The 14,472-nt window shown below is 53.2% G+C and overlaps 2 protein-coding genes across 3 annotated transcripts in view; one reads left to right on the plus strand and one right to left on the minus strand.

Moving 5' to 3' along the window:
- The window catches only part of katnip (katanin interacting protein), a 31,214-nt gene extending 18,581 nt beyond the window's left edge, over window positions 1-12,633 (plus strand). The window contains 16 exon segments of the mRNA XM_030340919.1: window positions 1,219-1,661; window positions 1,663-1,987; window positions 3,265-3,473; window positions 3,986-4,073; window positions 5,233-5,360; window positions 5,362-5,411; window positions 6,912-7,080; window positions 7,659-7,810; window positions 9,301-9,365; window positions 9,498-9,608; window positions 9,875-10,014; window positions 10,116-10,217; window positions 10,296-10,456; window positions 10,821-10,847; window positions 11,186-11,271; window positions 11,370-12,633. Coding sequence (XP_030196779.1) covers window positions 1,219-1,661; window positions 1,663-1,987; window positions 3,265-3,473; window positions 3,986-4,073; window positions 5,233-5,360; window positions 5,362-5,411; window positions 6,912-7,080; window positions 7,659-7,810; window positions 9,301-9,365; window positions 9,498-9,608; window positions 9,875-10,014; window positions 10,116-10,217; window positions 10,296-10,456; window positions 10,821-10,847; window positions 11,186-11,271; window positions 11,370-11,422 — 2,309 coding nt within the window. The 3' untranslated portion in view covers window positions 11,423-12,633.
- A 215-nt stretch (window positions 12,634-12,848) lies between these two features.
- On the minus strand, window positions 12,849-14,398 carry cox6b1 (cytochrome c oxidase subunit 6B1). 2 transcript variants are annotated; one of them, XM_030339813.1, is made up of 4 exons: window positions 14,237-14,398; window positions 13,765-13,875; window positions 13,469-13,569; window positions 12,849-13,076 (listed from the first exon to the last, which is right to left on the minus strand). In XM_030339813.1, the coding sequence occupies exons 1-4, from the start codon at window positions 14,271-14,273 to the stop codon at window positions 13,023-13,025; spliced, it is 303 nt and encodes a 100-aa protein (XP_030195673.1). In that variant the 5' UTR covers window positions 14,274-14,398; the 3' UTR covers window positions 12,849-13,022. The 2 variants fall into 2 exon arrangements, with proteins under 2 accessions (XP_030195673.1, XP_030195672.1); XM_030339812.1 differs by having other exon boundaries at window positions 14,225-14,331.
- Between the last annotated feature and the right edge of the window lie 74 nt (window positions 14,399-14,472).

Genomic DNA, 14,472 nt, shown 5'->3' on the forward strand with positions numbered 1-14,472 from the left:
GAAGAGAGGGCTGACCCGACACTACCAACAGCGGCTTAGAAAGACGTCATAGAAAGCGGCGAAAAAAAGAGACATTAAAAAGAGTAAAAAAGTAAAGTAAGTAATTAAGTAAAAAGAGACATTTTTAATTTAATAGCAACGATGACAAGACGGAAAACAGGTAACTTATCAAGGTAATTTTGCCGGCATCCGAGGGGAGACACGTCATCTCCAAACATCCGGTGGAGTTACGGCGGTGTTCGGAAGAGTTCAGAGGCGTTCTACGCATAGCTGTAGACCGTTCTAGGCGTTCTACGCATAGCTGAGCATCAAGTAGTAGACACTGAACATAAATAGTATGTACTAAGTATTCGGATTCAGCCCAGGTATTACTGAAGCCATTTAATGGTCAAAATATTATTAATAGATATTCGAATATATTCGAATACTAATATTAATAAACAAACGAACTTCGAATATGATTTTTGGCCAAAAGTCAAAGCCCTAGTTAGGGTTAGGGTTCTCTAGTTAGGGTCAGGGTTCTCTAGTTAGGGTCAGGGTTCTCTAGTTAGGGGCAGGGTTCTCTAGTTAGGGTTAGGGTTCTCTAGTAAGGGTTAGGGTTCTCTAGTTAGGGCTAGGGTTCTCTAGTTAGGGTTAGGGTTCTCTAGTTAGGGGCAGGGTTCTCTAGTTAGGGTCAGGGTTCTCTAGTTAGGGGCAGGGTTCTCTAGTTAGGGTTAGGGTTCTCTAGTAAGGGTTAGGGTTCTCTAGTTAGGGCTAGGGTTCTCTAGTTAGGGTCAGGGTTCTCTAGTTAGGGTCAGGGTTCTCTAGTTAGGGCTAGGGTTCTCTAGTTAGGGTCAGGGTTCTCTAGTTAGGGCTAGGGTTCTCTAGTTAGGGTTCTCTAGTTAGGGTTAGGGTTCTCTAGTTAGGGTCAGGGTTCTCTAGTTAGGGTTAGGGTTCTCTAGTTAGGGTCAGGGTTCTCTAGTTAGGGCTAGGGTTCTCTAGTTAGGGTTAGGGTTCTCTAGTTAGGGTTAGGGTTCTCTAGTTAGGGTCAGGGTTCTCTAGTTAGGGTCAGGGTTATCTAGTTAGGGTTAGGGTTCTCTAGTTAGGGTCAGGGTTCTTTAGTTAGGGTTAGGGTTCTCTAGTTATGGTTAGGGTTCTCTAATTCAGCTACCAGAGGTGTGTGTGTGTGTGTGTGTGTGTGTGTGTGTGTGTGTGTGTGTGTGTGTGTGGGGGTTCTAGACGAGCCCCTCTCCCTGGTGGCCCCCCGGAGGCAGCGGGCCCCCCAGGCGGGCCGCCAGCAGGACCACACCCTGCGGGAGTCCTGGGATTCCCTTCTGCGCTTCAACCAGTGCCAGCGCGGGCGCATCTCCAACATGGGCCTGGAGGGGGACATCTTCGACGAGTTCCTTCGGCGGCAGGGCCGGGCCCCGCTCCGGACCCCCGTCCCCGGGGACCCCCTCGCCCCCCCGGCCACCGCCGGCCCCTCCCCGGGGGGCGCCCCCCCCCCGCCGTGTGAGGACGGCGAGGACGAAGCTCTGGCGGAGCGGGAGGAGGACTTCGAGATCCCGGTGCTGCCGCGGGGCCGCTGGCTGGTGGTCCACATCCTGTCCACCTGGGGGGACCGCCACTACGTGGGCCTCAACGGCCTGGAGGTGTTCAGCTCCAGCGGCGAGCCCCTGAAGCCCCGCCCTCATCAGGGCCGACCCGCCGGACATCAACGTCCTGCCGGCCTACGGCAGGGACCCCCGCGTGGTGAGCAACCTGCTGGACGGGGTGAACCGCACCCAGGACGACATGCACCTGTGGCTGGCCCCCTACACCCCCGGCCGCAGCCACGTCCTCTACCTGGACCTGGGGGCGGCCTGCCGCCTGGCCATGGTCCGCGTGTGGAACTACAACAAGTCCCGCATCCACTCGTTCCGCGGGGTGAAGGAGGTGGAGATGGTGCTGGACGGTAGCTGCATCTTCCGGGGGGAGATCGCTAAGGCGTCGGGGACGCTGTCTGGAGGTGAACCCCCTGTTTATAGTGAACCCCCTGTTTAAAGTGAACCCCCTGTTTAAAGTGAACCCCCTGTTTATAGTGAACCCCCTGTATATAGTGAACCCCCTGTTTAAAGAGCTAGTGAAACCCCTGTTTATAGTGAACCCCCTGTTTAAAGAGAACTGGTCTCTGGTCCAGGTGTGGACCAGGTGTTCCTCTGATGTAGTCCTTACTGGTCTCTGGTCCAGGTGTTCCTCTGATGTGGTCCTTACTGGTCTCTGGTCCAGGTGTTCCTCTGATGTAGTCCTTACTGGTCTCTGGTCCAGGTGTTCCTCTGATGTGGTCCTTACTGGTCTCTGGTCCAGGTGTTCCTCTGATGTAGTCCTTACTGGTCTCTGGTCCAGGTGTTCCTCTGATGTGGTCCTTACTGGTCTATGGTCCAGGTGTGGACCAGGTGTTCCTCTGATGTGGTCCTTACTGGTCTCTGGTCCAGGTGTGGACCAGGTGTTCCTCTGATGTAGTCCTTACTGGTCTCTGGTCCAGGTGTTCCTCTGATGTAGTCCTTACTGGTCTCTGGTCCAGGTGTTCCTCTGATGTAGTCCTTACTGGTCTCTGGTCCAGCTGTTCCTCTGATGTAGTCCTTACTGGTCTCTGGTCCAGGTGTTCCTCTGATGTAGTCCTTACTGGTCTCTGGTCCAGGTGTTCCTCTGATGTGGTCCTTACTGGTCTCTGGTCCAGGTGTTCCTCTGATGTAGTCCTTACTGGTCTCTGGTCCAGGTGTTCCTCTGATGTAGTCCTTACTGGTCTCTGGTCCAGGTGTTCCTCTGATGTAGTCCTTACTGGTCTCTGGTCCAGCTGTTCCTCTGATGTAGTCCTTACTGGTCTCTGGTCCAGGTGTTCCTCTGATGTAGTCCTTACTGGTCTCTGGTCCAGGTGTTCCTCTGATGTGGTCCTTACTGGTCTCTGGTCCAGGTGTTCCTCTGATGTGGTCCTTACTGGTCTCTGGTCCATGTGTCCCAGGTGTTCCTCTGATGTAGTCCTTACTGGTCTCTGGTCCAGGTGTTCCTCTGATGTGGTCCTTACTGGTCTCTGGTCCAGGTGTTCCTCTGATGTAGTCCTTACTGGCCTCTGGTCCAGGTGTTCCTCTGATGTGGTCCTTACTGGTCTCTGGTCCAGGTGTTCCTCTGATGTGGTCCTTACTGGTCTCTGGTCCAGGTGTTCCTCTGATGTGGTCCTTACTGGTCTCTGGCCCAGGTGTGGTCCAGGTGTTCCTCTGATGTAGTCCTTAATGGTCTCTGGTCCAGGTCTGGACCAGTTTGGGGACACCATCCTGTTCACCACGGACGATGACATCTTGGAGGCCATGTCGCGCTTCGACGAGACCTTCCCCAGCGAGGGGGGGGGTCCGGACGGCCTGGCCCCCGAGGAGGAGCTGCAGCGCCCCCGCACGGCGGACGGCGAGGGGGAGGAGAGACCCTTCACCCAGGCCGGCTTCAGGGAGGAGGACCTGGAGGTCAGCCCCCTAGAGCTCAAAGCGTTTGTGTTCCTGAGTGTATTTGACCCAGCTTGCCTTCAAAGTAAAAGCGCTTGTGTTCCTGAGTGTATTTGACCCAGCTTGCCTTCACAGTAAAAGCGTTTGTGTTCCTGAGTGTATTTGACCCAGCTTGCCTTCACAGTAAAAGCGTTTGTGTTCCTGAGTGTATTTGACAGAGGGTCTCTGTCCCAGGGAGGGGAACGCTGGTATCTTAAGGGAACGGCCTCGTATTATTAGAAGTGTACGTTGAGAGTAATGTGCTTATGGATATCTATTCGTATTCCAGTTTGAATGAGTAAGGGCAAAGTATAAATAACCTAATGCGATGTGGTGTGATGTACTGTATATCATTTCATTATAAAAGTTCTCATTGTAACGGTAAATTGTGGTATATCAAGAATCGATGAAGAGGCCAAAATATACGCCTATACCAGATCCTGGTAGTTTCATATGTAGACATATTACCCTGAACCTGTCTCCACATCCTCCAGCTGGAGCCGACTCTGGGCCCTGGCACGGCCTGGCACCAGCAGCCCGCCCAGAGCATGGAGCTCAATCCTGGGGTGTATACCGGCAAGAGTGAGTACCACACCTCCCCTCTAGAGAAGCACCATCTCCCCCCTAGAGATGTGAGTACCACCTCCCATCTAGAGATGTGAGTACCACCTCCCCTCTAGAGATATGAGTATCACCTCCCCTCTAGAGATGTCAGTACCACCTCCCCTCTATTGAAGCAACACCTCCCCCCTAGAGATGTGAGTACCACCTCCCCTCTAGAGATATGAGTATCACCTCCCCTCTAGAGATGTGAGTACCACCTCCCCTCTAGAGATATGAGTATCACCTCCCCTCTAGAGATGTGAGTACCACCTCCCCTCTAGAGATGTGAGTACCACCTCCCCTCTATTGAAGCACCACCTCCCCTCTATTGAAGCACCACCTCCCCTCTAGAGATGTGAGTACCACCTCCCCTCTATTGAAGCACCACCTCCCCTCTAGAGATGTGAGTACCACCTCCCCTCTAGAGATATGATTATCACCTCCCCTCTAGAGATGTGAGTACCACCTCCCCTCTAGAGATATGAGTATCACCTCCCCTCTAGAGATGTGAGTACCACCTCCCCTCTAGAGATGTGAGTACCACCTCCCCTCTAGAGATGTGAGTACCACCTCCCCCCTAGAGATGTGAGTACCACCTCCCCTCTCTAGATATGAGTATCACCTCCCCCCTAGAGATGTGAGTACCACCTCCCCTTTAGAGATATGAGTATCACCTCCCCTCTAGAGATGTGAGTACCACCTCCCCTCTAGAGATATGAGTACCACCTCCCCTCTAGAGATGTGAGTACCACCTCCCCTCTAGAGATGTGAGTACCACCTCCCCTCTAGAGATGTGAGTACCACCTCCCCTCTCTAGATGTGATTACCACCTCCCCTCTCTAGATGTGAGCACCACCTCCCCCCTAGAGATGCGAGTATAGATGTAGTAGAGATGTAGTAGAGATGTGAGTGCTGCGCCACCACCTGTTGATACGTTTATTATGGTTTCATAGTTTATAGGACTAATACTAGTTGTATCTATCCTCTTCTTCTACTGTATTTGTATTTTGAGGGACAGGTCATAATAATAAAATGTGAACTTGGTCTAGAGCTAACTGTATTAGCTCTAGCCAATCAGTGTTGATCTGTGTGGACCTCGCCATTCTACACCCCCCCGCTGAGTGCTCTGCCCCCCCAGGCCTCAGGCTGGAGCTGGTGCAGACCTGGGGGGACCCCCACTACCTGGGCCTGACCGGGCTGGAGGTGGTGGGCCGGGACGGGGGCAGTCTGCCGCTGGACCTCAGCATGGTGACCGCCTCGCCCTCCCGACCTCAACCAGCTGCCCGGGTACGGCCTGGACGCCCGCACGCTGGACAAGTAAGACCCGAGGCCTCGGCCCTCATTAGGTTAGGGTTACACTGGGTCCTTTAGTGGTCTGATAGGGTCCACTGGGTCCTTTAGTGGTCTGATAGGGTCCACTGGGTCCTTTAGTGGTCTGATAGGGTCCACTGGGTCCTTTAGTGGTCTGATAGGGTACATTGGGTCCTTTAGTGGTCTGATAGGGTCCACTGGGTCCTTTAGTGGTCTGATAGGGTACACTGGGTCCTTTAGTGGTCTGATAGGGTACACTGGGTCCTTTAGTGGTCTGATAGTGTACACTGGGTCCTTTAGTGGTCTGATAGGGTACACTGAGTCCTTTAGTAGTCTGATAGGGTACACTTGGTCCTTTAGTGGTCTGATAGGGTACACTGGGTCCTTTAGTGGTCTGATAGTGTACACTGGGTCCTTTAGTGGTCTGATAGTGTACACAATCAACATTGGAGAAGCCAGGTTCCGCATGACCTTGTCTATCTGGTGCAAGGTACCGAGTAGTACACATAGTACCATGACGCAGTAACATGACACAGTAACATGACACTGTAACATAGTACTATAGAGTGACAAAGTCACGCCCCTTCCGGTAGAGCCCATGGGACCTATGAGATCGAATAATATGAATTTGTTTCAATGGAGAGAAATTAATTATGTTCTGGTCCCAGTCTTTATCTGCCCCGGATTACACATATGTTGTTTGTGGATTTAAATTATTATTTTTCATGTCAAGAGTTTGACCGTTTATTGTGCAATTGTTCAGTTAAAGGCTGTAGAGAAAACACAATGAGAAAGACTACACGTCTCGTATGTGACGTCACGCTCTCTGCGACTGGCGTGGACAAGATCGACAATCTCCCCATCGGCATAACTGAAACTCTCCACATGCCCCGACTCATAATGGTTTTCATCTCTTTCGATGCTTTTATCCTCCCCTTGGGAAAAAGCGGTGAAGTGGAGCAGAGATCGCCATGTCTGTACCGGAGTTCAAAGTAAGGGTGGTGACGTATATCATTCGCGTCGAGAGCAACGAAGATCTCTAGTTCAGAAAGCGGCCTCGCACAATCTAATCAAACTTCTTCGTGAATTTTTTTAGTTTTCTTTGCATGAAAAATTATTATTTAAATCCACAAACAACATGCAGTGTGTGTAATCTGGGGCATATAAAGACTGGTACCAGAAGATAATTACTTTCTCTCCATTGTAACCCATTCATATTTTTCGATCTCATAGGTCCCATGGGCTCTACCGGAAGGAATTTTGGGAGCAAGTCACAACTGGAGCGTTGCAAGGGTGCCCATCGAAAATCTTAACTTCAAGGGGCTGTTGGCCCCGCCCCTCACCCCTTACCCGTCAACAAAACGGCTACCAGGACGACCCTCTGACAGAGAGGCGTAGACTGAGCCTAAATCTAGCTGTCTCTATGTAACTGTCTCCCTCTTTCTCTCCTCCCTCCTTCTGTGGTGTGTGTGTGTGTGTGTGTGTGTGTGTGTGTGTGCGTGTCAGGCTTGTGGATGGTCATAACCTCACCACGGAGGACCACCACATGTGGCTGGTCCCCTTCTCCAGCGGGGCGCCCCCCCCCACGCTCACTGTCTCCTTCCCGCGGCCGCAGCCCATCGCCGGACTGCGGGTCTGGAACTACAACAAGTCCCCAGAGGACTCGTACCGCGGGGTGAGCCCTAACCCTAACCCTGACCCCGACCCAGACCCTGACCCTGACCCTGACCCAGAGGACTCGTACCGCGGGCTGAGCTGGGTCTGGTCTCAGGGTCCGACTGGTCTACCCGGTCTGACTGGAGACCCGATCCGAGGGGTCCGACGGGTCTGACGGGTCTGACAGGTCTACCCGGGTCTAACCGGATCAGAGCAGGTAGACCGGATCAGACCGGGTCTGACCGGATCATGACAGGAGGTCGGCTGAGTTTCAGCCAATGGCAGGCTCTTCTGTGATAAAAACACGTTCTTTATAGACATTAATATTGGATTATTGATGTGGAGCCGGTCAACTTTAGGATTTGTTTAATCTGTGGAGGAGGGAGTTTGACTGAACTTGTGTTTGCACTGGTTTTGGCTTTTCTTCTTTGTGGAATAGGTGAATAATGAGGGTAATATTGAAAATAATGAAAAAAATCTCATCTCTTTGTGATGCAACAATTATCAAAATGAGCCCACCAGTATCCTTAGTTCTTAGTAAATGGTTTCTTTGGTTTCCTGACTGTTAATAACGTGTTTGTCTGCTGCTGGCGGCAGGTGAAGGTGATCCGCATGTTTCTGGACGACGTGGCCATCTCCCCCGCCGACGGCTTCCTGATCCGTAAGGGCCTGGGCCACTGCCACTTCGACTTCGCCCAGGAGATGCTCTTCATCGACGTGCTGCAGAACCCCAGGGAGCCTCACTACCAGTAGGCAGAGCAGGGCCCGCGGCCCTCACACCCTCCACACCCTCCACACCCCCTCACACCCCCTCACACCCCCTCGCACCACATCACACCCCTCTCACACCCCCTCACACCCTCACACCCTCCACACCCCTCACACCCCCTCACACCCCCTCACACCCTCCACACCCTCCACACCCCCTCACACCCCCTCGCACCACATCACACCCCTCTCACACCCCCTCACACCCTCCACACCCCTCACACCACATCACACCCCTCACCCCCTCACACCCCCTCACACCCTCACACCCCCTCACACCCCCTCACACCCCTCACCCCCTCACACCCCCTCACACCACATCACACCCCTCACCCCCTCACACCCTCCACACCCCTCACACCACATCACACCCCTCACCCCCTCACACCCCCTCACACCCTCACACCCTCCACACCCCTCACACCACATCACACCCCTCACCCCCTCACACCCTCCACACCCCTCACACCACATCACACCCCACACCCCCTCACACCCCTCACCCCCTCACACCCCCTCACACCCTCACACCCCCTCACACCCCTCACACCACATCACACCCCTCACCCCCTCACACCCTCCACACCCCTCACACCACATCACACCCCTCACCCCCCTCACACCCCCTCACACCCCCTCACACCCCCTCACCCCCCTCACACCCCCTCACACCCCTCACCCCCTCACACCCCCTCACACCCCCTCACACCCCTCACACCCCCTCACACCCCTCACACCACATCACACCCCTCACCCCCTCACACCCCTCACACCACATCACACACCCTCACACCCCTCACCCCCTCACACCCCCTCAGACCCCCTCACACCCCTCACACCCTCCACACCCCTCACACCCCCTCACACCACATCCAACCCCTCACGCTACCCCACACTGCAGGATACGGGGTCGAACCCCACACTGACGGACACGGGGTCGTACCCCACACTGTAGGATACGGGGTCCTACCCCACACTGTAGGATACGGGGTCGTACCCCACACTGTAGGGTACGGGGTCCTACCCCACACTGTAGGATACGGGGTCCTACCCCACACTGTAGGATACGGGGTCCTACCCCACACTGTAGGATACGGGGTCCTACCCCACACTGTAGGGTACGGGGTCCTACCCCACACTGTAGGATACGGGGTCGTACCCCACACTGTAGGATACGGGGTCCTACCCCACACTGTAGGATACGGGGTCCTACCCCACACTGTAGGATACGGGGTCGTCCCCCACACTGTAGGATACGGGGTCCTACCCCACACTGTAGGATACGGGGGTCCTACCCCACACTGTAGGATACGGGGTCCTACCCCCACACTGTAGGATACGGGGTCGTCCATGTCTTAGCTACACCGTCTGTTGACATAACTGTTGACACGGGTCTCGACCCCAGGACCCTTAGGGCTGGGCGTCCACAGCCCGTTCCTGGCTCTGATGCGTGTCCTGTTGATCCCTTCAGAAGAGGCGGGCCCACACCGGAGCTGGCCAGCAGGGACTACGAGGCTCCCATCATGCCTTGCGGCTGTATCCTTTGTACCATCATGCTGGGACTCAAGGGATTAGAAACATGGGGTCCAGTTGAATCGCTGTGTGTCCTCCGTGTGTTTATTGAAGGACATGTGTGAGGGTTTGTTTCCTTCACCTCTGACCCCGCAGTCATCTTCCAGCTGCAGCTGCTGAGCACCTGGGGCGACCCTTACTACACGGGCCTGAACGGCCTGGAGTTCTACGACCAGAACCACCAGAAGATCAGCCTCACTGACAACAGTATCCAAAGGTTACCACTGATCGGCAATTATTCAATTCAGAGTCTTTATTTACTTTTGTAAAATTTGGGCGCTTTGATGCACATTATTTTTTGGTAAATAGTTCAGGGTATTAGGAGAACAATACAATGAGCCCCATGGGTTATGGTCAGGTTTAGGGTCAGGGTTAGGGTCAGGTTTAGGGTCAGGGTCAGGTTTAGGGTCAGGGTCAGGGTCAGGGTTAGGGTCAGGCTCCTCAGGGCCAGCAGTCTTCCTCAGCCCCCCCAGACATCGCTGCGTTCCCAGACAGCGTCAACGTGCTGCAGGGTGTGAGCGGAGACGTCAGGACCCCCGACAGACTGGTGGACGGAGACAACAGCAACCTGGACGGACACCACACCTGGCTCGCCCCCGTGCTGCCCGGCCTGGTGGGTGGGGGGGGGCTCATGTGTTATGGTGGTCTTCTGTCTCAATGTAAGATCCCACGTGCATCGTCCTACCCCCTGAGCCGGCCCGTGTCGTGTGGCAGGTGAACCGGGTGTACGTGATCTTCGACCGCCCCGTCACCGTGTCCATGATCAAGCTGTGGAACTACTCCAAGACGCCGGCGCGAGGGGTCAAGGAGTTTGGGGTGAGGCCCTGAATCCAAAAGGTTGTTCTGCTCTTGGAGAACACCGAGCGACGGAGGTTCTTGTTCTTGTGCGTCCAGCTGCTGGTGGACGACCTGCTGGTCTACAACGGCGTCCTGCCCAGCGTGGGGCCCGTGTCCCGCGGCATCCTGCCCACCTGCGACCCCGTGGTGCCCTACCACTCCATCCTGTTCACCGACGACGCCGGCATCACCCACCGCGAGAGGAACACCGTCATCAGGTACCACTGGGACCCCCCCCTTAGTGGGACCCCCCCCTTAGTGGGACCCCCCCCCTTTGTGGGACCCCCCCCTGGTATGGTGCATCACACCAGGGACGGCCGACTTGTCCCTTCAACACACAAGTCCAAAGCGGACGAGACCCCCTGGAGTCAGGAGCCTCCGGGGGGGGGGGGGGTAGGGTTAGGGGTTAGGGGTCAGGGGGGGGTAGGGTTAGGGGTCAGGAGGGGGGGTAGGGTTAGGGTCGGGGGGGGTGGGGGGGGGGTAGGGTTAGGGGTCAGGGGGGGGGTAGGGTTAGGGGTCGGGGGGTAGGGCTAGGGCCAGCGGTTCCTCCTGGTGGTCTGAGCTGTGCTCTTGTCCCCCCAGCCCCCGTGGCAGCAGGACCCCCCCTCAGTGAGTATCAGCTCAGACCTCCAACCCCCCCATCGGCTCCCCCTAGTGGTGGACTGTAGTCACTTCACCAAATACCTCCTGTAGGACCTGGAGCCCCCTCCCCCTCATCCCCCCGCCCCATCTCCGTCTCCCTCTCCGTCTCCCTCTCTGTCTCTGTCTCCCTCTCCGTCTCCCTCTCTCTCTCTCTCTCTCTGTCTCCCTCTCCGTCTCTCTCTCTCTCTCTCTCTCTCTCTCTCTCTCTCTCTCTCTCTCTCTCTCTCTCTCTCTCTCTCTCTCTCTCTCTCTCTCTCTCTCTCTCTCTCTCTCTCTCTCTCTCACCCTTATGTTTTGCCCTGCAGTAACTTCGTGGAGGACCAGGATGTGAAGCTGACCAATGAGAATCAGATTGTTTATCACAACAAGAAGAAAGCGACTGCAGACCCGGGTGAGTCTGAGTCATGGCTGAAGCCATCGAACACGTTCCTCTTAACCCTTAACCCTTAACTAAACTCACCAACCTTTGGTTTCTTTGCGCCCGCTCAGCCCTGAGGCCGAAGACCTGCATGACGGACGCAGGGGGGAAGAGGAGGTTCTGACAGCAGCCAATCAGAGCCCTGGCCCCTCCCCCTCCCCTAAGAGGAGGTACTGACAGCAGCCAATCAGAGCCCTGGCCCCTCCCCCTTTCCTAAGAGGAGGTACTGACCAGCAGCCAATAAGAGCCCCTCCCCCTCTCCTAAGAGGAGGAACTGACCAGAAGCCAATCGGACCCCTTGCCCCTCCCCTTTTCCTAAGAGGAGGTACTGACCAGCAGCCAATCAGAGCCCATGGCCCCTCCCCCTCTCCTAAGAGGAGGTACTGACCAGCAGCCAATCAGAGCCCCTCCCCCTTTCCTAAGAGGAGGTACTGACCAGCAGCCAATCAGAGCCCATGGCCCCTCCCCCTCTCCTAAGAGGAGGTACTGACCAGCAGCCAATCCGAGCCCCTGGCCCCTCCCCCTTTCCTAAGAGGAGGTACTGACCAGCAGCCAATCAGGGGCCCCGCCCACGCCAGGGTAACCACTGGGGCAAAGTGGCCCTGCTCTACTTCCTGCTCATCACCAGGTCATGTGACTCATGCTGTTGGCTGCACCCTCCCCACATGATTGGTTGGTGTTTATACACACACACACACACACGCACATGCACACACACACGTTCTCTTCACCAACGGTGCACCTGAAGTCCATCACCATGGCAACGAGCACACCCTCCTGCTGACTCCGCCCGTCGTATTGCTATGCAGCCGTCAGTCTGTCACCTCACAAGGGGAGCACAATAGACTCACTAACCACCGTATCAGTCTATACCCTTATTCTCTCAAAGTGACCTTTATGGATTCATTGTTTTCCGTTAAAGAGAAAGATTTTTGCAGAATTATATGATGTTGAATGAATATAAATTGCCAGTCATGGTTTGGTCTAGCTGACGGATACATTTGATATTTTTAATATGCACTATTAAGATACCTCAAAGGGAAAATAGATTACAAATGGGGAAAAAGTTCTACTTGTAGTTCCACTACTTGTAATAGTTGTTTCTTTGTTTTCGTGTGGTACTGACTGAGGTAACTAAAACATGTGAAACATTTGACAGGAGGAAGTTCATTCACACATCAATAAAATGCAGTTTTATGTATTTCATCTCAATATGTTATCTTCTCTCTTCGTAGTTTTTTTTCGCGTCAACATCTTATTTTTTTAGCTTGTTCATTCGTGTGTACATTGGTTGTAGGATTATTTAAGTGTTAATAAAAAATGGGGAACAACGTTTCTGAGTTTGTTGTGGACTGAGAGCTCAGCACGAACAGGTTAGGGCTAGGGTTAAGGTAAGGGTTAAGGTAAGGTCGACCCTAACCCTAGGGGGCTAGGGTTAAGGTAAGGCCGACCCTAACCCTAACCCCGCCGCTATGAGTTCATGCATTGTAGTCTTGAGAAAGTGGGTTGCGGAAAGATATTCATATATATTTATATTAAAAACTACACAACATGATTTATTCTTTTTAATTATATTCAATACGGGAAAAACAAGGAAGAACAGCTCCATGATATTCAATAATTGAAGCGTTTTAATCAGACTTTGTTCCGTTGAATAATGTCTGCTGGCTCCCATGTTAACAGCAGCAGGTGGTGGAGGGCTGACAGTGTTCTCCACCCTCAGCTCATATCTTTCCTGGGAAGGTTCCGTCCGCTCGCTGATCCTCCCACTTCTGGACCTGAGGAGGTAAAGACGCTATTGGCTACGAACGGCAGAGACGCAATTGGCTACGAACGGCATGAGACGCAATTGGCTACGAACTTCCTCTGGTCCTTTAACCATTCTGAAGGGTTTCAAATCCACGACTAAAATGTGGACTATGAACTTCAAAACAATCGCTGGTTTGTGTTCTACCCCAATGATCACGCATGGTGAGTGATTTAAAAGATATTTACTCACACATGAACATGCTACCGAAATAAAATCTGAATCTGATGGTCACAGTCCACTCATCAGTGTGTGTGTGTGTGTGTGTGTGTGTGTGTGTGTGTGTGTGTGTGTGTGTGTGTGTGTGTGTGTGTGTGTGTGTGTGTGTGTGTGTGTGTGTGTGTGTGTGTGGTTAATGGTTACCCAGGACATGGGGCAGAGGGACTTGTACACCCTCCTGTACCAGTCACACGGAGTCACGTCCACTCCTTTGGCCGTCAGAGACTTCTGGCAGCGGTGGAAGTCTGAATGTAAAACAACAAGAGCCGCGAGGAAGGTACCTTTAGACAGCAAGCTTCACTTTGATGAGCACTATTAAAAAGGCATACTTAAAAGATGTACTCATATTCATGTATTGAGCTTAGCGAATTATAAAAAAAAATAGCATGCATTAATTTGTGTTCTTTTTAGGAGCATTTATTTGATGATTTGAGGCTTACCCAGGTAGTTAGACCAGCAGTTCTTGGTCTGGTTCTGATTGGGGAATCTGGCGTCAAACGGAGCCGTTCGGTAATTGTCGAGTTTGGTTTGAATGTCCTCCATCTTCAGACCTAAAAAAATAAATAATAATAACATACATTTGTGAATGATAATAGACAATAATGCAAGACACCAATGAATTAAATGAGTGGTTGTCTTGATTGAATAGCATGCTCTACAACAAAAATAGCTAGGCCTAGTACAGAAACGTGAGCCTGTCAGTCAACCACAAAGATGATTGACAGGTGTTTACCTCGAGCTCTTTCCTCCCTGTTCATTAACATCTATACGTTTCCTCATAACAAAGGTAACAACAGGTATTTAAATTGGCATGTATTTGATCATTATAATTAATACAATTGAAATTGAAAGATTCGATATGTCTGCCTATATGCTATAGCAAGATATAGAAAGTAGTACCGAGTGTTTTACCTGCAGGACGCTGGTTCAGAGTGACGCTAGAACTCATAGCAGGTGAGACACGCAGCAGGTAAAACGTGCGGTCCTGCGGCGACGTGATGGCGGCCAAGGACACGCCCGAACGACTGACGTGAACCAGGCTGATCACAGGCGGCCGGTCTGATCACAGGCGGCCGGTCTGATCACAGGCGGCCGGTCTGATCACACGCGGTCGGTCTGATCACACGCGGCCGGTCTGCTTCGCTTTG

This window comes from Gadus morhua, chromosome 18, assembly GCF_902167405.1.
Source record: "Gadus morhua chromosome 18, gadMor3.0, whole genome shotgun sequence".
Taxonomy (NCBI): domain Eukaryota; kingdom Metazoa; phylum Chordata; class Actinopteri; order Gadiformes; family Gadidae; genus Gadus; species Gadus morhua.